Genomic DNA, 25488 nt, shown 5'->3' with positions numbered 1-25488 from the left:
CTGAAACTCCCGCCATTGTAAGTCATTGAATGTCATTCAGTCACGGTCGGTCAGTCAGTCATTGTCAGTGAAGAATTTGAGCGAGCGTTATCTGTTTGTCCGAGTTTTCAAAGGGGGCGTGGCTTAGCGATAGGTCTGACATCAGAGATGTGTTTTAAGGAATGTACTCTGGTTAGATATTGTGCTAAAGCACAAAATAGTCATAATGTTGTTGTTTTTTAAACACATTGTAGGAATGTAATATGCATGTATTGCAGTCTACTTGCTTTAAGTGCCACTGCACTTAAGTTTACAATGTGCTGATATTACTCTGGGCAGAGGAGGATCCTTCCAACTTGACTGCATGAACTGAAATGTATTATCTCAGCCTTGCACCTTTTATAAGATTGAGCATTGATGAAAGTTGAATTAAAAATAGATAATTTATTGAAGGTACAGTATTGTTAAGTGACTAAGGAGGTGTCTCAAACTATCTTAACAGGGGACACACCCTCCCAATCCCAGCAATGCTTTTAACATCGTCCTGCTGGGGCAGACGGGCACTGGAAAGAGCACCACCGGCAACACAATCATCGCCACCGACAACACCATCACCAAAGGCAACCATTTTAAGTCGTGTGCAAGCTCTAGTCCTGTTACTAAAAAGTGTCAACATTTAGACATTGAGATATCTGGTATACAGATTAGGGTCATTGATACTCCAGACTTCTTTGATGAAAGTATTAAAGGAAATCAACAGCTCTCGACCTGCAGAAAGTTGTGTGAGAATAGATTATGTGTTTACTTGTTGGTGATCCAGATTGGCAGATTCACAGAGGGTGAGAGAGAGGTATTCGATCAGTTGGAAAAGGCCTTTGAGGAGAGAATCAGAGAGAAAACTATTGTCCTCTTTACTCATGGAGATGACTTGAAACAGATGAGCATTGATGACTTTGTCAAAGCTGACTCACATCTCAGCAGGCTAGTTGACAAATGTGGGGGCAGGTACGAGGTGTTCAACAACATGATATCAAAAGATTATAAGCAGGTGAAAACGCTGATGGAAAGAATCTGTGCGTTGACCAAATGTAATGTTCAATTGACCCAAGAGAAGAGTGTATTCACTTGTGTAGTGAGTTAACTTTGATTCTGGATTTTGATTCTGAATTGAAAGCCACAAATTCTTATTTGTAGGTTTTGTATTCAAATAATGTGTAGATCTATAAATGTTGTGATCATGAATGCTGTTGATGATTGATTTACTTAAAGACATTGTCATTTTTAACTCTCCATTTATTGTAGGGTCTAAATTTCTGTTTATGCATATATATTGTATCTACAAAGAGATTTATAGATTATTGTTTTCCTCTATTTTTCACCATAAGAAACTCAACTGCATTCCCATTCAAAATGATCCTCTTTGAAATGCCTCAGAAACTAAACTATACTTTTTGTTGATTGACATTGACACTGTGGTTCTAGCTAATTGATCAGATTTAAATTTCCTTTTTTTTTCTGTGTTTTTTTGGCCGGAATCGGGACCAGTTAAGAGCAACGCAGGTACGAGGGACCCTGCGATTACATGGTCAGCGTTTAACCCGCTACGCCACCTAAGCGCCCTTAAATTGACTTTTTAATAGATTTTCCTTTAACCTTTGTATGCCTTTTATAATCCTTTTGCTTTATAAAAATGATTAAGAAAAGTCCTTTATGAACAATGGTATCATTATGATTAATATTATGTTAGCAGGACAGGCTGTTTCTAATTACCTTTGCATGTGGTTCTGGAACACAAGAAGAAACTTTATTTGTTGTTGAGAAAAATGAATGGTTGAAATTAATTGTGAATATAAATGTTTACTGTTTTTTTATGTGTAGAAATTCTTAGGGAATGGTGATACAGTCCTAAAACAAATATAATCAGGTAATCATATTAAAATCTCTCAGAAAATATCTTTGTGTTTCATTCTTTTTTCCATTTTCTGTGTATTAACCATTAACAGTCGCACCGCAGTAATTTAAGCAGGGCATTTTAATATTTCAGAAATGTTAAAAATGCACTTCTGATACATGTAACAGTTAGCTGATGGGTGAAGATACACCACCCTTTTGGCATTTTCTAAATTCATATGATACTGTTGAAGTTACCACATATTCAATCTAAGTCCAAGAACGACAGAGAAAAAGTACAGTTTTCACATTTTTAAGTTTGAGCCTGAAATTTGAATGCATTTCATTTGGATAGTTTTTTAAAACTTTGAAATCTACTCCACACATTCAAAGTAAAAACCAAACATTCAGGAAAATGTCCTGTATGTGAATGTATATGATCCCTTGGCAATGTCAAATCAAAATGAGTACAAAGCACTAAAATTACCAAATTACTCAGTAGTTGGATGAAGTCCATGGTGGTCCAGCTTATTTAATAACAAACATGAATCTCTCTGAGACGTTCCTGTCTTGTTATAAAGCAGATCGTGTCGACATCAGGCCATGCACGTAAACAGCTGGAGATGAATGCAACATGGTAGATGTGATGCATGAGACCAATGCTGATGATGCCACAGGCAAGACCTTCAGCCTTGAACACCTTGCTGAGCCTTGCTTATCATAATAATAATAATCATCATCATCATCATCATCATCATAATCATTACATTGATGATGATATTAATAATAAGCATAATAAGAATCATAATTACATTAATAATAATAATAATAATAATAATACTATATGAATACAGGTCCAAATGTATTTTGCATTGTAAGACCCTCTTACCCATAACAATATTGTTGTCATTTGCTAGTTTGTAGTTGCATTTTTAGCTCCAAACAGGAGAAATACTGACATTTTCATTAGCATTTGAAGATTTTAATTTTCAGTTTTGGGCTCATTCATGCAGGTAATAGCTGTGATATATCAGGCAATGTCTACATTTACACTGACAAACCATGATGAAGCAACATGAGGCACATAGGATATTTATATCTAAGACCTGCTGGTTTGTATTGTACACATTAACAGATACCCCCATTCATTTGTAATTGTTTACCTGTTATGAGGTGGTGGAGAGTTGGCTTGTGTTGTGGCTAAAAGTGTACATGCATGGTCACCTTGCTCTTAGTTTGACTATGCTGGATATTGCCTACAATACTGTATTTCTACTTCATGAAATGCTATGATGTACTAAAATATAAATACATAAATGAAGAACAGAAATATTCTCACCAGCCGTCTTCATTATTTGGGGCAGGTATGAATCCTGTCCTGTTGTCAGCATCTTAACAGAACAAGGGTGAATCAAGTTGTTATTACATTCCTTATGACCTCTCCTCGCATCCTTCACTAAGTTGGTGTGTGTGGAGGAGCTAGGCTGCCCTCTGCTGGTGAAAAAAGCGTACATGCATGGTTGATTGATTGATTGATTGAAAACTTTATTAGAAGAATTTGCAGAAGTAGGTACATGAAAGTACATATTACATACAAGGTCAACTAACAGGATAAAAACCCAAGAAAGCCACTGGCTTATTTCAATTGGGGTCCTTGATTCTCAATTCATCGTTACATGTAAGACAGACAAAAAAAACTAGTACTATCTACAAGATAATACAGACAAATAACTATTACTATCTACAAGATAAACATACATCCATCATGGGAAGAACAATACAACAAAACATAAGGTATGTACAGCGGGTAGGACAGGTGGGGACATACACCACCGGTGGGGGCGGGGGACAAACACAAAGTATGTACAGTGGGTAGTTCGGGTCTTTTAATCTGATTTTTGATTTAGAGGGTCCAGTTACGGATTGCAGCCTCCTGTAAATGTTTTTTGAGAGTGGTTTTGAAGGTGGGCAGTGTTTTGCACTCCTTTAAGATTATAGGAAGGGCGTTCCACATTTTTACTGCATAGTTTGCAAACGAGTTTAACCCCTTGTTTGTGGTGCAACGCGGTTGAACGTGGTTCGTGGAGCTTCCTCTGGTGTTGTATGTGTGGACGTTGTTCACTTTTTGGAAGTATGTTGACAGGTACTTGGGTGTCTTTGTGGTGTAGCGTATCTTGAAGACCAGGCCCAGTGCAAGCTGCTGCACTCTGTCAACTACTCGTAGCCAATCAAGGCTCAAAAAATGAGCAGCGGTTAGATGTGTCCTAGGGTTGAGGCCTAGCAGAAGCCTAACCAGTTTATTTTGGGCTGTCTGGAGTCTTGTTTTATGGGCCTTTGTGGTTCTATAGTACCATGATGTTACGGCATAGTCGAAGTGACATTGAATGAGAGCTCCTGATAGGGTCCTCAGTGTGTTTTTACTGACAAGTGAGGATATTTGGTCTCCAAACAGAATCACACGTCTCATAAGTATTTCCTTGCATCCTTCTCAAAATGCTTCGGCTCGCTCCAAGAGGGGGCTAATATCATCCCAATAAGTGTCGACCCTAACTAAACAACGTGTCCATGTTAACACCAGCTCATGATGAGCACCAGTGAGTGTTAGGAGTTTAGTATGTTGTTAACGCTTGGCACCGGCCCAACCGGTGCGCTACGTTAACATTTACCCGTTACCTCTCCCTCGGGTCTGCCCCCCATCGCACTGACACCTCACATTCCTCTCCTCCTCCCTTCATCCCTCACCTCCCCTCTCCTACCTGGCCTGCCTCGCCCTACCTCTCCTCTCTCCTCCTCCCATCATCCCTCACCTCCCCTCTCCTACCTGGCCTGCCTCGCCCTACCTCTCCTCTCTCCTCCTCCCATCATCCCTCACCTCCCCTCTCCTACCTGGCCTGCCTCGCCCTACCTCTCCTCTCTCCTCCTCCCATCATCCCTCACCTCCCCTCTCCTACCTGGCCTGCCTCGCCCTACCTCTCCTCTCTCCTCCTCCCTTCATCCCTCACCTCCCCTCTCCTACCTGGCCTGCCTCGCCCTACCTCTCCTCTCTCCTCCTCCCTTCATCCCTCACCTCCCCTCTCCTACCTGGCCTGCCTCGCCCTACCTCTCCTCTCTCCTCCTCCCATCATCCCTCGCATCCTTCTCAAAATGCTTTAGCTAGCTCCACGACGGGGCTGATATAAGTGTCGACCCTAACTAAACAACCTGTCCATGTTGACACCAGCTCATGGTGAGTATGGGAAGCACCAGTGATGAGGTCTGTATTGTTAACTGCTAGAGGGCGAGCCAGCTCCTTCTATGTAACTGAAGCTGACTTCATGGACTCTCTGGAGACATGCTCAATGTCGGTAGAAGCCAGACAAACAACACCACAACATCCCAACAATGCTGGGCCATGGAAGTAGAGGAGAAGGGGTTGAACACGTCGGTTTAGTTAAGACATAGAAAGTTAAATCATGTTCGTAGTTTCTGTTCTTGTTCTACGAAGTTCGTGTTAGCATAATCGCTAATCGCGAATGCTAGCTACATTGCCAGCTAAAGCGCTGTATCAGGTAGCCATAGCAACAACAGTAATAATTCCCTCAACTGTGTGTGTGTGTGTGTGTGTGTGTGTGTGTGTGTGTGTGTGTGTGTGTGTGTGTGTGTGTGTGTGTGTGTGTGTGTGTGTGTGTGTGTGTGTGTGTGTGTGTGTGTGTGTGTGTGTGAGAGAGAGAGAGAGAGAGAGAGAGAGAGAGAGAGAGAGAGAGAGAGAGAGAGAGAGAGAGAGAGAGAGAGAGAGAGAGAGAGAGAGAGAGAGAGAGATGATAATTCCCTCAGCTTTGGTTGTGGGCGCCAGTTAGAGAAGTACTACTGTCCTCTGCCCATTAGCTTGTCCATGGCAGACTCCTGTCTTCGTTCTGTGTTCATTCAGGGTTTGGGCAACTTAGGGTGTTAATTGAAGACCTCCTTGGTGAAAGATGTGATTGTTTAGCTTGCCAAAAAGGAAGCTTGCGACCAGGACTGGCTTAATGCTTCCTTGATACTTGATACTGAAAGAGGTATTTGCTTTGTGAATGATGCACGCACATTAGATAACACATAACCTGTTCCAGGTCACCAACACATTCTTTTAACACAAAGGTTTCTCACACTTTCATTAGTTCAGGAATCTCCTTCCGTAGTTCGTCTGTTTTAGTTGACAATAAGGCACCTAAGGTTACAGACGGTCACTTTTGTTTTTAAACCGCCTAGAATACACTGGCCATGGAATGACATAGGATATCTATATCCTATCTATATCCATATCCATATCTATATCCATATTTATCTATCTATCTATATCTATTTATTTATTTACTTACTTTATCTTTAGAGCAACAACTTGGGAAAAGTGCAGAGGAGGGGGAATGAATGACCAATGGGAGCTGGTGATGTTTAGAGGTTTCACTCGCTCCAGGCCTGACCCTAATGATGCCGTGCAGGCTTGTATCTGTTCCTCTCACATTATCCCTCTCAGCACTCTTACAACAACTATGGTGGATGTACAACCACACTGCTGTGTAGATAAGGGTTAATTGGCCATAATAGTGTTGTATGTTAGTCAGGTTGCTTAGAAGAAACTTTAGTGACCACAGGGAGTCCAATTCAAACACCCACACATTTTGTAAGCACATGAAAGTAAGCTTCTTTAAACTAACTAATCATGCAAACGTCAATGTTGTTGTCTTAACCTTAGTATCGGACGCAGAATTTGATAAGCTCACCTGTGTTGTTCACCTGTGTTGTTACTACACATGGAAGAGTAATTTACTTTGGACACGCACATCATTTTACATGTAAATGTTTGGCATTTAGCAGACGCCTTATTCCAAAGCGACTTACAATCAATACATTTTAATACTAAGCATGTGAATCATCAGTCCACCATTCGTAGCAGGAAGAGTAATCCAGCTCAGGCCCGGGGCCATTGATAGAAGGAAAAACCTTCTCGTATCACCTTCTTCTAAAACCTTTTTTGTTTTTGTTTTTCCATCTACTCCCCACAAGGGGGGCAATAGAAGTTTTTAGGGACACAGTAGAGGGGAAAGCGGGTGTCTTTAGGAGACGTAGTGGTGAGGGTCAGAAGATGTCTCAGGAGGAGCAGCAGTTAAGGTGTAACCTGAAGAGATGGGTCTTCAGTCTACGACGGAAGATGGGTAGTGACTCTGCAGTTCTGACAGCTGTGGGGAGCTCATTCCACCAGCGGGGAGCCAGTGTTGTGAAGAGACGTGATCGGGCAGCCCGACTGCTGTGTAGAGGTGGTGGGGCCAGTCGGCCAGCCGAGGTGGAGGAGCGGAGTGAGCGGGCTGGAGTTTGGGGGGTTACCATTTCCTTTAGGTAGGCAGGGGCTGTCCCTTTAGCTGCCTGGTATGCAAGCTGATTGAATCTTATGCGAGCTGCTATCGGGAGCCAGTGCAGGGTGCGAAGGAGAGAGATAACATGTTGATGTGAAACCATACACACATCAGATAACATGTTGATGTGAAACCATACAGCCATTCCAGTCACCAACACATTATTTTAACCAAAGGTTCCTCATACTTTCATTACCTCAGAAATGTCCTTCCTGGAAACGACATACTTTCACTGTCTTGTTTCATAGACTTTCATAGACAATCAATAGACACTTGGTAGGGTTTTTATTAGATTTTTGATTTCTGTGGGTTGGCACCGCTCATAGCCTACCTGTTGTCCTGCGGCTTGTGTATTTGTAATATACAGTACACTATGCAATGACATACCGTACGATATATTAACATATATATTATATACATTATTAAACTTGATAGCATAGGACACTTTAATTAATTTAATTAGATCACTTGTCTTGTTCCTGTTCATGTGGAAAGATACTGTAACTGACCCATTCATCAGTGCTTTTACATACTGTTCTTCATGCTTAAAGCCTTTTCAATGTATGATAAATCCTGTTAATACAACACAATCATGAAGTGAAATTGAATCCTGCAGTAATACTGAAATGAAATGGTTGAACATAATCAAGTAGGATAATCTAGCTATAAATAAATGTTTTACAATATTTTAAGACTTAATGATTGTAGTGTGTATGTTTGATACATTTTTTATATAGAATGATATTTTGAATTCACCGTCAAGAAAAGGCTACACTGATTAATAGAAGATATACATTGATCATCAGCATTATTTAATAAAAGAATGCTTTCCACGTACAGAATGTCGATCTCTAATGTGTAATTATGTAATTAATATAATTATTTTCAAATTTGTGTGAGGATACTGTATTGTTACAAAAATAAAACAATAAAAAAAGTTTGCACATCATTATCCAGTTTACTGTACAGTGTGGTTTGTCAGTGAAAGTCAGAAACCTTGGGCTTGCCAAAATCAACATTTGGGAATATAAGAAGAAACAAAAGCTCTGGTGAACGGGTCAGTCATCTTTCCACATGAACAGGAACAAGACAGGAACAACACAAGGGATCTAATTAAATTAATTAAAGTGTTCTATGCTATCAGGTTTAATAATGTATATAATATATATGTTAATATATGTTAATATATCCTATGGTATGTCATTACATAGTGTCTATTACAAATACACAAGACAACAGGTAGGCTATGAGCGGTGCCAACCCACAGAAATCATAAATCTAATACCACACCACACATCATACCTCCGTCCCACATATATTTGTCATCATATTTTTCAATATGATATGGCATATATATATATATATATATATACTGCATATGGTACATGGCAGTCCCACGCAGGGCTGTGTGGGAGATATGCGAGGCCCTGTGCGAAGTCAGATTTGCGAGGCCTTTTATAATGATGACGTAGGCTACTATTATAACCGCGCGACAGCACGCACCGATATATTGCAAGAAATGCGCTCACACGCTGTGCTGATAGACAATAGAATATCTACTTATTCAGATAGTTTACAACCATGTTTGTTTCATTTCAAACGTTTTATACTCGTAAAGGATTAGGATTTAGGATAAAGCAGTCATCATACCCAACATTAAATACGCACAAGCCAAATTGACATGAATAGAGATGTTATTCACCACCATGTAGGCCTATCCTTTATGTTGAAAAGCTTACAGCCAAAAGCAAAAAGACATGGCCGTTTTTGAGAGTAGCCTACACAAGCCACTTTCTTTCTATTTTTTCCCCATTTGGTAGTTTTCAGAGAAATAAAGTTTCACTAAAGTTTCTGTTCTCATTATTTTTAGGATAACTAAATCCAGGTTTCATCTTTGGGGGACCTCTTCTAATGATCACTTCTGTAACTGTAGAGTCCATATGTACTGGCCAATTACCAGGATCATCATACATGACATATCTGACACCGTAGGCTCGTCTTGCGTTCCATCACTCTCAGCCCTGCTGCTGCTGCTCTGAGTAGCTCCATCTTCCGCCTCCGTATCCTCTACTTCGCCACTCCTGACCATCATCACCTGGGGCTGGGCAGCCCCACTGCTGCCGGTGTAGCTGTTGTCCTCCTCCACCTCCGAGACATCATCTTTGCCTCTCAGGGGGGGCTGTGCCTCTCAGGGGGGGCTGTGCCTCTCAGGGGGGGCTGTGCCGTGCTACTACTAGCATTGCTAGTGCTAGCAGTAACGTTAGCTTCTTCGGTGCTAACGGGAGCCACTTGTTTTTAGAAATGTTTCGAACGAACCTCTAAGCGAGGCCCTGAAGCCTTCCTTTCTTTTATTTTTATTTATTTTTTCAGCACCCGATTAACATTTTCTTCCTCGGTCTCGTTCCCTCTGCATTTTGTACGTTGCACTAAGCAGTCATTATGCACAACACGTGTCAACGCGCGCCCAAAATTCACGTTGGTGTCGTAGGGGGAAATTACTTTTTTCTGTTGCTAAGAATCTCCCTGTCCTACAGGTATGCTAGATTTTAGATATATGCTTGACTATGATTATCACATGTGTGAACATTTAGAAATGTATTAAAGGCAAACATAATAAAATGGTCCCTTGCCTGGTGCTTTGGAGGGCCTCGCCAGCCAGGGTACCACTGCCTCACGCGAGGCCCTCCAAAGCGCGAGGCCCTGTGCCACCGCCCCAGCTAGCCCCCCCTTAAAGCGGCCCTGGTCCCACGCACCCGTCCCGCTCCAGTTCTGCATCCAATTGAATGCATGCAATGATTCAAGTAGATCTATAGACTCGTTTTCAAAGACGGGAAGCTCACCGAGTGGTCACTGGTGTCCGCACCCCGTTATGACAGGGCATAAATACAAAGCTCATTCACCTGCGTTCAATTTCAAGTATATTTGGTATTTATAGAACGACAGACGTATGCAATTTTAAACAAGCGCAGCCCGTTTTATAAATAATGCTTACGTCTGTTTAGAAAAATGTGCTTACGTGCAAGTCAAAGATGACGTTCAAGTACTTTTTTTTATAAATGAGGCCCCAGGCCTGACCCTATCTGTTCCTGTATCTGTTCCTCACATTATCCCTCTCAGCACTGTTACAACAACTATGGTGGATGTACAACCACACTGCTGTGTAGATAAGGGTTAATTGGCCATAATAGTATTGTATGTTAGTAAGATTGCTTAGAAGAAACTTTAGTGACCACAGGGAGTCCAACTCAAAGACCCACACATTTTGTAAGCTCAAGGTAAAAGTAAGCTTTTTTTTTTCTGACACAGAATTTGATAAGTTTGATTTGATAAGAATTTGATAAGTTCACCTGTTTGTTTGTTTGGAAGAGTTATTTACTTTGCAGATAACTGATGTTGATGTGACACCATACACCCATTCCAGTCACCACTAAATTATTTTAACACAAAGGTTCCTCATACCTTTATTACCTCAGAAATTTCCTTCCTGGAAACGACATACTTTCACTCTCTTGTTGTTGACAACAACGCACCTAAGGTTACACAAGGTCACTTTCATAGTCCATCAGCACAGTATGGGAGAACTTGGTGATAAGCATAATACCAGTTGACTCAATTAGACGGGGGATGATTTGGACTGTGTATATAGGCATGTTGAAGAGAGATAGACAGCTCCGGAGGGATATAAAGAAAGACTGAAATACAATCATAAACATCAGTTCCTTTTAAATCTTGAATTAAACTAATTTTCTCGGCTGATATCAACATCGTTAATTTTATTACGAGCCACTTGCATGAATGACAGTAGGCAGTGCGGCTCACATGGCTGTAATAACTCTGCATAACCAGTAGGTGATTTGCGTACGCAAGTCGAAAACACGACGTAGAGATTTGATCGTTTCCACGTTCAAATCGACTTGACGTGGATTTCTGCGTATGACACGGGTAAGATCAAAATTTGATCTAAGCACGTTCTATAAATGAGGCCCCTGGTGCATCTAATCTACGTCAGATGAGATGACTTCATATCCTCCTCCGGTCTCTGCTTCTCTCCTGTTAGGACACACACACACACACACACACACACACACATACACACACAGTCAATACTGAGTTCAGTGATGTAAGTGAGGTATTTTAGATTTTTTACCATTTAGCAGTCTACGCTTTAATCCAAAGCGATTTACAGTAAGAGATTACAGGGACAATCTCCCTGGAGTAACTGAGGGCTAAGTGCCTTACTCACCCCTCCTAAATTTCGTTGTATGGTACCTGTACTGTATTAATGACAATAAAGACCATTCATTCATTCATTCATTCATGGACACCACCTACTCTAGAACTGCCTAACATGTCGGCCCTAAATCACTGACTCATGTCAACAGAGGACTAGTGTCATATGCATGGATGAAGTCTGTTTCCACAACTAGAATCTCACCTGTTTGATCAGTGCAGAGAAACCTCATCTTTGGGTGCAGAGTTGTTGGAACTATCGTCAGAAGCTACGAGGAAACAAGACAAGGCCGGTTCAACTAACCAGGAATACAGAACTACATTCTGACATGGAAACAGTCCCATGTTATACGTCAACAACATTTACATGTATTCATTCATGCTTTATTTATCCAGGTCCCTTTGAGATATGAATCTCTTTTTCAAGGGAGCCCTGGCCAAGACGCACCGTAGCAGATTAACATTCACACAGTATAAAACACAACAACAACAACTAAATAGATGCAATATTAAATTAGATGTTGAAGCAAGCAAATTTTTTAGTTTTTATGGTTTCTAGTAAAAGATACATGGTGAACAGCCACACATGATTGTCATTCAGTTCAGTGTACATTTGTAAATGCAACATGAAGGTGGAGAATACTTACTGCTAGCTTGGGAGAAGCCTGAAACACAGAGTTGTACATGAAGATATTACTGACTCTTATAGTTTGATTTAGTAGAATATTACAACTAACCAACATGTATGACACTTTACTAACTAACCAACATGTATGACACTTTACTAACTAACCAACATGTATGACACTTTACTAACTAACTAAACATTTATGACACTTTACTAACTACCCAACATGTATGACACTTTACTAACTAACCAACATGTATGACACTTTACTAACTAACCAACATGTATGAACTTTACTAAGCCCAGTTTACGCTCCTGCGTAAAATCGACGGCGTAGGCTACGGCGTAGCCTTGCGTAGCCTACGTAGCCTTGCGTAGCCTACGGCGTAGATTAACGCGCACCTCTCCAAAAATGTAAGTATGCGTCAGTTTCTATGCAACCGTAAGCTCTGTGATTGGTCCGCTTGGTAACACATGATTCCGACAAGATTCCGACTCTCTCGTCGGCCAAAATAAGGAAGCCATGACAGAAATGTCATTTACTTTTTCTGTAATTACTTATTAATAAAGATTTGAAAAATTATGATAACCATCGTATTATCTTAGTTTAATGTCATTTCAATGCATCATAGAACTTTTATTTACAACAAGCATAACAAAAAAAAATCGCTATTATGCCGCTTTGAGTAGAGCGCCCTATGGAAGCGTCAGGCACAGCCTTCCTATAAGGAGCGCGATTCACATTTACGAGATGTACAATCCTGTTTATTTAGAAATAAATTATTAGTTACAGGGAGCCCCATGGCTGTTCGTTGGGTTTAAATTATATTTATGATAGACATATTTAATGTTAAGTTATCTATAAGAACTGTGATTGGTCCGCTTGGTAGCGTCACATTCTGACTCTCTCGTAAATGCGGAAGTCATGACAGAAATGTCATTTACTTTTTCTGTAATTACTTATTAATAAAGATTTGAAAATGTATGATAACCATCTTATTATCTTAGTTTACTGTCATTTCAATGCATTATAGACATTTTCTTTACAACAAGCATAACAAAAATAAGTTTTTTGATCGCTATTATGCCGCTATGAGTCCACCGACCGTCGGCATTGTCAGAATGATAGCTAACCGGAAAAGGCACAGCACAGGGGCATAGAAAACACACTGCCACCTAGCGATGTGACGGTGTAATTGCAGAGTGACCTACGTAGAAGTGTAAAGTAAAGCAACGCACTCCTCATCGGGATTCCTAGCAGCTGCCTCCAGAAACTTCAATACATCCAGAACAGCGCTGCTAGGATCCTGATGAGGGTGCGCAAATATGATCACATCACCCCCATCCTCAAATCACTTCACTGGCTCCCTGTCTCCCTCAGAATTGAATTCAAGGTCTCCCTCCTCACCCACCAGTGCATCCATGGAACTGCCCCCCCCTACCTCAAGGAACTCCTCCATACCCCTCAGACCTCCTCACGCACCCTCCGTTCTACTGCCACCAACCTCCTCAAGACCCCCAGGACCAAGCTCCGCACGATGGGAGATTGGGCCTTCTGCTCGGCTGCTCCCAGGCTGTGGAATGCTCTGCCTGACCACCTAAGGGCACCACAGTCTGTGGATGCTTTTAAACGAGGCCTTAAAACCCACCTTTTTAATAGAGACTTTTTTTAGCCTTTTAATTGAATGTTTTTTGCTTTATCTTACTGTGTTGTAGTGCTTTTATAAATAAAATGTATTATCTTACTGTGTTGTAGTGCTTTTATAAATAAAATGTATTATTATTATTATTATTAAAGTGCGAGACACCTTACGTAGGCTACGGCGTAGATGCGCGTAAATTCGACGCAGAAGCTTAAATCGGCCTTAACTAACATGTATGACACTTTACTAACTAACCAAAATGTATGACACTTTACTAACTAAACAACATGTATGAGACGTTACTAACTACATATGTCACATCCTGTATTTCTAGTGTATTTGGTATTCCTGACAGGATCAAACCTGATAACACGCATGTGTTCTCTTTAGATTCCTTAGAGGCGCTACTTCTACAGCCCTGACTTCACATCACAACACTATTCCTGGTGAAACATCTACATCTACCAACTCCACTAGAACACATCAATACAGACGACTTCATCACTGCTAACATACTGACAACAACACCTCCACTGATGATAAGATGAAGAGGAGGCGTTTTTCACCTTTCTTGCTCTTCTTCATGATGAAGAACACAGTGATGATGATGAGGAGGAGGAGTCCGACCACAGCTCCAATGATGAGGCCCAGGGGGTCAGTGGTACCTGTAACCAACACAGAGCAGTCAGACTGGAACTTAGGGTCACAATTTGGTTTCCTCTCAACCAAGCCACTTTCTCTGTCACTCAGTAAGAGATCCTGAAGGGACGTTGTGTCTTCTTACCTCTGTTGGTCTTTATCACGGAGCGCTCCAGTGTGATGATGATGTCGTCCTCCATCCCAGAGAGCTGAACCACACAGTCATACTGGTTCTTCTCCCAGTCCTCAGGCTTCACACGGAGGTGAGTCCTCATCTGGAAGGTTCCGTCATGGTTGGGGAGAAGCTCTCCGTAGTCCACATCCTCATACACCTCCTGTCCATCTCTCCTCCAGAACATCACAACTTCTCTGGGGTAGAAACCTGTAGCGTGGCAGGTGACTGGAGAGGAGGGGGTCTTCTGGAGCAGAGACATTGAGGGAGGGACTGGGGGGGAGGGAGGGGGAGAGGGAGGGCGAGAAGGAGAGGGGAGAGAGAAGGAGAAGGAGAGAGAGGGGGGAAAAGCATACGTTTGGGGGGGAGGGAGGGGGAGAGAGAAGGAGAGAGAGGGAGGAAGAGAGAGAGAAAGAGAGGAAGAGAGAGAGAGATGGGAAGGGGGAGAAAAAAGGAGCATGAAATAAAAGAGGGAGAGAGAGAGGAAATAGAAGGAATGTAATTGTTCCACTTCAAAGTAGTTGAATATGAACATGTTGTGTCAGGTGACGTGTCAGTGTGTGTGTACCTGTCCTCTTCCCGTACTGCACGAGCCTCTTCAGCCATTCAATGCAGAACTGGGTGAGGGTGTGTTTTAACCACTCATTATAAGCTAGCTCTCTGTCCTTCCTGTGTTTGTAGATGACGGCCTGTGACACTGGAGCGATCCATGTCAACGTCCGCAGGTCAAAGGACAGGAGGTCCTCTCCATCATAACCATACTGCAGAAACCCCCCTGTGACTCCAGTCTCCTCATCCCAACTACAACCAGACATACTCTGGACAATATGTACATCTGAGAGAGAGAGAGAGAGAGAGAGAGAGAGAGAGAGAGAGAGAGAGAGAGAGAGAGAGAGAGAGAGAGAGAGAGAGGGAAAGAGAGGGAGAGTGAGTGAGAGAGAGAGAGAGACCGAGACAGAGAGACAGAGACGGAGAGAGAGAGAGGGGAGAGAGGGAGATTTTAGTTTAAAAAAAATAAAAACAGACAGAATCAACAGACCTGGGATCATCAAAAATCATTTTATTCAATTCTCCTCAGTTTACATACGAGATCTTCCCAACGCAGAGTACTAATATTCACCTCTTAACCCCGACAGCCCAATAGTTGGTCCCAAATTCTGCTTTAATTTGATTAATGATTACTTTATCTCCTTGTCATGTGTAGTATGTTATTCTGAACTATGATGCTTCCTGCTTCAGCCTCTGATCATCAGATTTCTAAAGTTATAAGCAGTTTAGTTTCGGTCTGGTTTTTAGGTGGAAATGTGTTAAATAGGATGTGTCGAGTGGTGTGTGTGTGTGTGTGTGTGTGTGTGTGTGTGCGAGTGTGTGTGCGCGAGTGTGTGTGTGCGTGCGAGTGTGTGTGCGCGCACGAGTGTGTGTGTGTGTGCGCGCGAGTGTGTGTGTGCGCGCGCGTGTGTGTGTGTGTGTAGTGAGAATGTAAAGGTCCAGAATGAAAGGTTCTGTGTCTGACGGTCCCTCAACATGGCAGAAGGTCCTCTAGGTTATTCTGGTCAGTTCAGTTCAACAGTGTTTTATCTCCCATGCAGGATCATGTTCTTCTTCTTCGGTGTATGGGTTGTTGTTTCCTCTCCACTCCACCAGGCTCGGGGCCGAGGGGCTACCCTTTTACCACCCCGAGACCTGGTTGAGGGGCTCACCCGCACTACATTTCTGGACACCCCTCCAGTAGCCACGTCATCGTCTCGTCATCTAATGCCGACAGACCCTGCATCCCGTTGGGTGGGTGGTACACTGGGCAATCCACTGATGTTAAGATCTCTGCATGGCTGCCTGAGATCCTGTGCGGCAGGCACAAATGGGTGTCTCGACTTGAGATGCCGGGAGGGCTCCGCTGTTATAGTGAGCCTATCATGGAGCAGATGGTTATTAAGCTCCACGGCCCGGCAGGCGAGACGTGCTGTGGCTCCCATGCGGCGGAGGCCTGCGGGCTGGATGCCTGCGGGCTGGATGCCTGCTAGGATGGGAAGGTTGTCCACAGGGGTAGGACGCAGGTATCCTGTTACAATGCGCAAGGCTTCGTTTATAGGCGAGTCGATGAGGTGGGTGTGGTCACTGCGACACCATACTGGGGCGCAGTATTCACTGGTTGAATAAACGAGGGCTGGGGCTGCCGTGCGCAAGGTCCTTGCGCCGGCGCCCCAGCCCGAGCCAACCAGTCGCCTCATCAACGCCACACGAGCTGGATCATAGATCATGTTGATGCTTTTCAATGTGAGACGGATCATGTCAGAACTTTCCCAGATCCAAGAGAACAACACGGAAATATCAATGATGGTTAAAACCATCAAAAGGAATGTAACAGTAAAGAAGGTGTTGCTCTTACCTCCACTCTGGTTGAAACGCTGCTTTAGATCACCAATGTTTGTTTTGTATTCCTGCTGGACGACCATTAACCGCTGAGTGTTCCTCTCCCAGAGTTGTGGGTCGTTTGCAGTTGCGTTGTTCATCCAGTCCTGTTTGGCCACAGCTCTCTTGGTGTTGCTGTCATAGTGTCCAATCAGAACACCATCCACCATCGCCACAACCACAAACTCTGGAAGGTTTGGAACTCCAGAGGATGCAGTGTAGAGATAGTGAAGGGAGTGGGTCACTAGAAGAAACATGGATGAAAGTATGCAGAGATATAATACTATGTACACACTACACAGTCATGGCCAAAAAGATTGGCACCCCTGCACTTCTGTCAGATAATGCACCACGTCTCCAAGAAAAGTGTTGCAGTTACAAATGCTTTGGTATTCATATGTTTATTTATTTTGTTTGCATTGGAACAACACAAAAAAGAGAGAAAAAGGCAAATCTGATATCATTCCACACAGAACAAAAAATGAACTGGACAAAATTACTACTAAACTTATTTTTTGGTAGCACACCCTTTGGAAAAAATAACTGAAATCAATCGCTTCCTGTAAACATGTATGAATGTCTTACACCTCTACTGGAACTGAGATTGTCCATGGTTGAGTCAACTTTTCTCCATTTTAACTGGTGTGATTGTGTGAAGTGTTCTATATTGCCAGCACCTGTAACTTGCCACAGGTGAGTTTAAATACAAATGAAAGGAGCATTACATTGGTGAAATACAATTATTTACAATTTTGAAATAGGACATTTTGTCCAGTCCAACTTCTGAGTTCTGTGTGATCAGATTAGGTTTTTTTCTGTGCTTTTTTGTGTTCTTCCAATGTAAACAAAAGAAATAAACATGTCAATACCAAAGCATTTGTGACACGGTCTACTGTTTTGGTCCGCATGCCGGCAACCAATCAAAATGTTCGGACTCAACGTCTCAACGTCGTTGAAAATCACAACACAAATTCGCTAGTCGAGCAAACACACATACTGCAACGCAATGGACTCAGTGAGTAATCCACCCACTGCTACCAAGTTAACTAGAACACTACTTTACATTGTTAGCAGGCTCACAGAACAAGCTGTGTTAGTTAACTAGCGATGTGTCATTGAATTTCAACAACGCGGAAATTAATAATAATAATAATAATAACTTTATTTGTATAGCGCTTTTCCTGCAAACGTTGCAGCTCAAAGTGCTTTAATCATTATATAATCATCATTTCATTCTTTTGTAACTTAAAGGCAATATTTTAAAAAATGGGTTTTTAGACTTGACTTGAACATAATATTTGCTGAGGTTGCATCCCTAATGTAAACTGGCAGTGCATTCCACAATTTGGGTGCATAAAATGAGAATGCAGCCTCACCAAATCTCTTCTTTTGTACATGTGGTACACAGAGAAAACCATCGTCAGAAGACCTGAGAGCTCTATTGGGCTGATATGCTAGCAAAAGGTCTTTCAAATATTCTAGTGCTATTCCAGTGAGAGCTTTATAAACAAGGATAGGATAGCAGAAGGATCTTGAAATCTATTCTGAACTTATTTGGTCACACTGATGGTGAATCTTCAGACTATAAGAGACTGTCGACTCAAAGCCTGCTAACAATGTAAAGTAGTGTTGTAGTTAACTAGGTAACAATGTAAAGTAGTGTTGTAGTTAACTAGGTAACAATGTAAAGTAGTGTTCTAGTTAACTAGGTAACAATGTAAAGTAGTGTTGTAGTTAACTAGGTAACAATGTAAAGTAGTGTTGTAGTTAACTAGGTAACAATGTAAAGTAGTGTTGTAGTTAACTAGGTAACAATGTAAAGTAGTGTTCTAGTTAACTAGGTAACAATGTAAAGTAGTGTTCTAGTTAACTAGGTAACAATGTAAAGTAGTGTTGTAGTTAACTAGGTAACAATGTAAAGTAGTGTTGTAGTTAACTAGGTAACAATGTAAAGTAGTGTTGTAGTTAACTAGGTAACAATGTAAAGTAGTGTTGTAGTTAACTAGGTAACAATGTAAAGTAGTGTTGTAGTTAACTAGGTAGCAGTCCAATCCATTACGTTGCAGTATTTTGGCTTGACTAGCAAGTTTGTGTTGTGATTCTCAACAACGTTGAAACGTAGTTTCACCCTTTTCCATAGTTTTGAATAATAAATGTGTGGACTGATGATGTAGCGCAGCCTAGCTTATTCTAATAATTATTTAACATACTTTCATTCTGAATGATTCCCCCCTCCTCCCAGACAAGGTCACATTATTATTGGATTGGTTGTTTGCGTGCCGGGTGAAGTTAGCTAAACATTTAACCTGCTAACTAGCAAGAGAAACATCATGTCACTCTCCAAAGGTGTAAAGAGGAAAGTTGACGGTGAAAACAGGGCATTTAAAGAGGAATGGACAGCGAACTATAATGTTCATCCTACCTGGTTTCATCAACGCAAAGCCGTTGTGAGACTCACATCTTCCGTGCTCACAATGTTCCCTTTCTATACATGCGAGTCGTCCTTTTCCTCAATGAATGTGATAAAGACGCACGAGAGGAATCGATTGATGCAAAAAAAAAAATGAGAACTGCCTGCGGATTAAAGTGACGTCCATATAACCAGATATCAAGCAAATACTGACCGATGGGAGATGCCACTTTTCACATTAAGTGAGTACCAAGCCTGTCGTTATTGTATTTAATAACCTAATTGTATTTTGTATATTTTGAATGAATGGCTCATTGTAATTATTATCCCTAATAGCGTGTTTGCTCTGTCGTTTCAGGAGCATAGGCCTATGCACCACCACCCCTCGCATAAGCGGATTACTTTTCTTTCTTTTCTTTTTTTCATCGATTTTGTTGTCAATGTTTTTCAGAATATTAAACTGAATTTGCTTTGTTACTGTTCATATGTGTGTTGCAGTCACATATACGTAAACATTACGTTTGAATTATTTACTGAGCTGGTGTTATTTTTTTCAAACCACATACGGCTATTTCAGCACTACACGTTGTCCACCTACTTATGATTCACTATGAGGGGTTCAGCGTCAGTGCGCTTCGGTGCACCCCGCTGCCTGATTGTCTGTCCCTGTGTCATTCACTCTCAACATGGATAAAAGTACAATAAGCATTATTCAGGTGGAGGTAGATTCTCTATTCGGACATTATAGGCGCTATATGTGGGACTGTCGGTCGGATATTGTAAAAAAAAAAAAAAAAAAGGTGGATTCTCCAAATATTCTGCTGGGCCAAATATTATTGGTGATGGGCCAGCAATGGCCCGCGGGCCGCCTATTGCCGACCCCTGCCCTATACCCTCTATCATCCCCCTTTCCTCTCCTCCTCCTAACACCCTACACCCTCTATCATGCAACTAGTTATCTACTGAACTATCTAACATTCAACTAGTTATCGACTGAACTATCTAACATTCAACGAGTTATCTACTGAACTATCTAACATTCAACTAGTTATCTACTGAACTATCTAACATTCAACTAGTTATCGACTGAACTATCTAACATTCAACTAGTTATCTACTGAACTATCCAACATTCAACTAGTTATCTACTGAACTATCTAACAACATTCAACTAGTTATCTACTGAACTATCTAACATTCAACTAGTTATCTACTGAACTATCTAACATTCAACTAGTAATCTACTGAACTATCTAACAACATTCAACTAGTTATCTACTGAACTATCCAACATTCAACTAGTTACAGGTGTGTACAGGGGGCCTAACCCTAACCCTGACCCAGACCCTGACCCTAACCCTGACCCTGACCCTGACCCTAGGTGTTGAGCTAGTTGTCCCCTAACCTATCCCAACCCTGACTCTGACCCTGACCCTGACCTGACCCTGACCTGACCCAGTGGAGGTGGAGGTGTGTACAGGGGGCCTCGCAGCAAACACAGAGTTCCCTGTAGTTGTCAGACTGGAATCACTCTGATGATGTTTGACATCACGCTGAAGGAGGTGCTTCTCCTTTTGATAAAAAACACACTCATAAAACCACACAGTGTGACAAAACATTTTGACCAATAGCAGCCAGATTTGTGAGCTGTTGTGACCGTAAAAGGAAGTCCGATGGAACACAACACAAGTCAAGGCGAGGGACTTTCCAGGAAGTCAAGTCTTAAATATCTGAAATATTTTCAAGGCAAGGGACTCAGATTAAGACTGTGTTATTAATGTTTTATCTTTTTATTTCTTACATTTGTTTCTCTTCTTTTAGTGTATCTGCTTTTTGTTTTCTATACTTCCCCTGCTTTTATATTCATCTTATGCTTGTATATGTTTTTATCCTGTTGTAAAGCACTTTGAGCTGCATTTCTTGTATGAAAGGTGCTAAATAAATAAAGCTTTACTTACTTACTTACACCATAAAAAACTGTATATAAGTACCTATTTGCACCATGCTGATCTCTGTACATAATTTTTTCACACATTTATTTGTAGGCTATTCATATTTTTGAACTGCAATGTCCACACTTTTCTATTTTTATTTAAAGTTATCTTTATTTACCTGTATACTATATATACACAGCTTTGTTTAACCATTTCTTTATTCTAGTCGTACATTACATCCTTTTAGTTTGTTTTTTTATCTTCACACTTCTAGTGTAAACGTATGTTTCCATGATGCCAACAAAGATACTTTTAAAGGGTGTGGTGACTAGAGAAACACTGTATTAGATAGGTTGATCAACTGTCATTAAACCACTTGGTAAAACAACAGTCCTGAATTGCTTTCTGGGAAAGTAACATTTACATTTGGGTCATTTAGCAGACGCTTTCATCCAAAGAGACTTACAATAAGTACATTTGTCTAAACCATGCACTCAAACACTAAGGGGGATCAAACCAAATGGATGTGACACACAAAAACGTATAGTTTGACTATACTTTATATTTTAATTTGAATGAATTTCATTGTGTAAATAATTGAAGGAACTTAGGTCAAACAGGCCCATGATTTGATACGGCAAACACCATCCAAACCAAGTTTTATGGAGTGAATAATGTGAAGTGCTTTAGTCTTCAGTGAAGAGGCAGAACAAGTGTAAAACAGCAGCATGTCCATGTATTAAATGTGTTGTAGCTCACTGACCTGCAGATGCGGTGTGAACGCAGAGGAGCAAACCCACAAAACCCCTCATCTGGATTTGGTACTGAAAATAACCTCCAGTATTGACAGAAAAGTGCGCACTGTCCCTCTCGGTGGAGCGCTACCTGGTTGAGTCGTTGAGGAAATGGGACAGGTAACACCGGTTCTATAAATGAGGCCCCTGATGAGAAACACAGGATTTGATGAACCAATAGAAATCAAATAAAGGCTCGTATGTCATCAGAAACCAGGCAGGACGGTTCAACTGAGGTTGTCACTCGAAATCTAAAGGACTTGGCCAGTTGGTCTGGCGCACAATATTGATCATTAATAACACAATTTAGACAATAGGTCTGCTCAACATATGACTTATGTTTTAGTAAGCCTACATTTAGAAATCAAATAAACTTCAACTGTCTGTAAGTGGATGTGTACGGAAGCGCATTGCATTCACAAAAACGTTAATACAAATAAACACCTTGTCTCGTAATTAGGGGAGCCATATCTCCTAATTAGGATTACGAGATAAGGCGTATATATTTTTTATTTTATTATTATTTTATTTTTTTGTGAACTCAATGGGTTTCCGTAGAATGAGCACCTGGGCTGAGAGCTCAGGTGTTGTTAATTAGGGGATGGACGCATGCGCGCTACCGGGTGTCATTGTGCTGCTACTGACTGGTCAAACACAGCAAGACTGTGTCTATGGTCGGTGTCAGTATAGATATCCATAGGTAATATCTATGTACCGTAGATGTCTATGATCTGTGGCAGTATAGCTATCCATAAGTAATATCTATGTAGATGTCTATGGTCTGTGGCAGTATAGCTATCCATAAGTAATATCTATGATCTGTGGCGGTATAGATATCCATAGGTAATATCTATATAGATGTCTATGATCTGTGGCAGTATAGCTATCCATAAGTAATATCTATGTAGATGTCTATGATCTGTGTCAGTATAGATATCCATAGGTAATATCTATGTAGATGTCTATGATCTGTGGCGGTATAGATATCCATAGGTAATATCTATGTAGATATTTATGACTTCCCCGAGTTGGATTTATCCCGTCACCGGATCTAATCTGTCAAAGCACCGGAAGTGCATACTTGGGTCCGTTCGGATAGTTTCCACTGTGTGATGGCCAGTCACATGACCGGGCTACACCGGGAAGGGCGGAGCCAACCAGCGGATCACATTGTAAAAACCGCAACATGATTCCTCAAATCACGATCATGATTTCACAAACCTTGGGTCATGTCCTTTCCCTAAAAGGGATGCTAGAATCCCACTAGTTTTCCTTTAGCAGGGCAAATCAAGTTGGCCGCTACCATCCATAGGAAACACTTTTACATGTGGAAACACAGAATGCAGCGGATATCATCATCATCATTTTCATCATAGGGATGCAACCTCAGCAAATAGTTAAATGAGTCTCAAACTCATCTTTTTAATATTGCCTTTAAATGACTGTATTATTTTAAAATGTATATTTTAATGTTAGTTGATGAATCTATATATTTGTATATGTATTTACTTGTTTAACTTTTATAGTAATTATTATATTATTTAGTTATTTTGTTATTTTGTTAATCTTTGTTCTATGCCCCTTGGATTGTATGGTTTATCCGTTTTATTATGTAGTTTATATTACTGCTATTGTGTGTTTTATTGATTACTATTGCTCTATTATTGTTTTTATGCTGTGTGGATATGGTAAAGCACTTTGAGTGGCAACGTTTGCGGGAAAAGTGCTATACAAATAAAGGTTATTATTATCGTTATTAATATTATTATTATTATTATTATTATTATTATTATTATTATTATCATCATTCATTATTATGATGATGAAATTCTGTAAAACCAAGTCTAACGAGCGGTTCCCCGGTTAACCGGCGGTCGACCGAGCGACCTGAACGCAGCTCTCCCCCTGGTCCGTGACGCCACAGCGGCTCATGTATGTGGAGGTAAACGCGGAGACCCGAGCGCAGAACTGAACCCATATGGATCCCAACAGGATCATCCAGGCGCTGAAAGGGACGATTGATCCCAACCTCCGGATAGCGGCGGAAAATGAACTCAATCAGGTGGGTGTTTGGACCCGATAAACCATGTTGTTTTTGTCCTCCGGGGCAGCGTGAACGTGAGCCAGGGGAGTCAGTGTTTACGGGCTGATCGCAGGCCGTGTTTCGGGGTGCCGACTCTTTATTCGGCTGTCAGACATGTCTCTCTGTTGGGACGAGGTTGAAAAGTATCTGCGTTCAAGCAAGTGGCAAGTGTTTGCGACACACACACACACACACACACATACACACACACACACACACACACACACACACACACACACACACACGCAGCAGATACAGACAAGATGTCCACATTGGGATAAATGAACCGTCGCTGTTATCCGAAACACAATAGATTCACAGAAACACGTCTATCGGGATATCTGAGAGGTTTGAGCCTGGAAGGAGGTCGTCTGGTGCATCGACAAGATGACTTCCCTCCATCACATGTCGCCTGGGCCCGCAGCAGGGACTGGACTCAGGAGACACACACACATAGGCAGGCACACACACACACACACACACACACACACACACACACACACACACACACACACACACAGGCAGGCACACACACCACATACACACACACAGACAGTCAGGGAGGCAGGCACACACACACACACACCGCACTTGTTTGGTCAAGTGATGGGAGGAATCGTATGTTTGTCAGTGATGCAACCAAGTGTCATTTATCGTCTCTGTCTGGACGTCTGTCTCTCTCTCTGTCTGTCTGTCTCTCTGTCTGTCTGGACGTCTCTGTCTGTCTGGACATCTGTCTCTCTCTGTCTGTCTGTCTGTCTGGACATCTCTCTGTCTGTCTGTCTGTCTATCTGGACGTCTGTCTCTCTGTCTGTCTGGACGTCTGTCTGTCTGTCTGGACGTCTCTCTCTGTCTGTCTGTCTGGACATCTCTCTGTCTGTCTGTCTGTCTGTATCTTCTCTCCGGTCGAAGACAGCTGCTGTCAGCTCTCCAGACAGAGGAGGGTCTTGTGTAAACCCCCCCCCAGTGTGTGACTAGACGTAGTACTGTTTACATGTGGATGTTGTAGTCTAGATGTCAACAACGTCCATATCAAATGTAAACAAACGAAAAAAAGTAGTAGGCTACATCTTAGTCCCAAACTGGGGCTAGGAAGGATTAGGGCTGCCAGACTGAGAACAGGCAGGATTGACATTAAAAACAACTTAAAATTGTCAGCTTGAGAGAGAGAGAGAGAGAGAGAGAGAGAGAGAGAGAGAGAGAGAGAGAGAGAGAGAGAGAGAGAGAGAGAGAGAGAGAGAGAGAGAGAGAGAGAGAGAGAGAGAGAGAGAGAGAGAGAGAGAGAGAGAGAGAGAGAGAGAGAGAGAG

At 41.6% G+C, this 25488-nt stretch overlaps 2 protein-coding genes across 4 annotated transcripts in view; one reads left to right on the top strand and one right to left on the bottom strand.

The window, feature by feature from the left end:
• Nucleotides 1-11681: 11681 nt before the first annotated feature.
• Nucleotides 11682-17129, bottom strand: LOC308164706 (major histocompatibility complex class I-related gene protein-like; the record flags this gene model as incomplete). Its single annotated transcript, XM_080550771.1, has 7 exons — nucleotides 11682-11737; nucleotides 12116-12133; nucleotides 14306-14404; nucleotides 14524-14823; nucleotides 15119-15311; nucleotides 16617-16678; nucleotides 16937-17129. The coding sequence occupies 7 exons, from the start codon at nucleotides 17127-17129 to the stop codon at nucleotides 11682-11684; spliced, it is 921 nt and encodes a 306-aa protein (XP_080406897.1).
• A 6890-nt stretch (nucleotides 17130-24019) lies between these two features.
• ipo8 (importin 8) overlaps nucleotides 24020-25488 on the top strand; it is a gene marked incomplete at its 3' end in the record, with an annotated part of 46025 nt that continues 44556 nt past the window's right edge. For all 3 annotated transcript variants that reach the window (XM_080550768.1, XM_080550767.1, XM_080550766.1), the window contains exon 1: nucleotides 24020-24159. In XM_080550768.1, coding sequence (XP_080406894.1) covers nucleotides 24076-24159 — 84 coding nt within the window. In that variant the 5' untranslated portion in view covers nucleotides 24020-24075. The remainder of the gene's footprint in view (nucleotides 24160-25488) is intronic.

This window comes from Nansenia antarctica (genome assembly GCF_963989245.1).
Source record: "Nansenia antarctica genome assembly, contig: SUPER_8_unloc_2, whole genome shotgun sequence".
Lineage (NCBI taxonomy): Eukaryota > Metazoa > Chordata > Actinopteri > Argentiniformes > Microstomatidae > Nansenia > Nansenia antarctica.
Note: the sequence above shows the minus strand (reverse complement) of the source record. Positions and strands in the feature narration are given on the sequence as shown.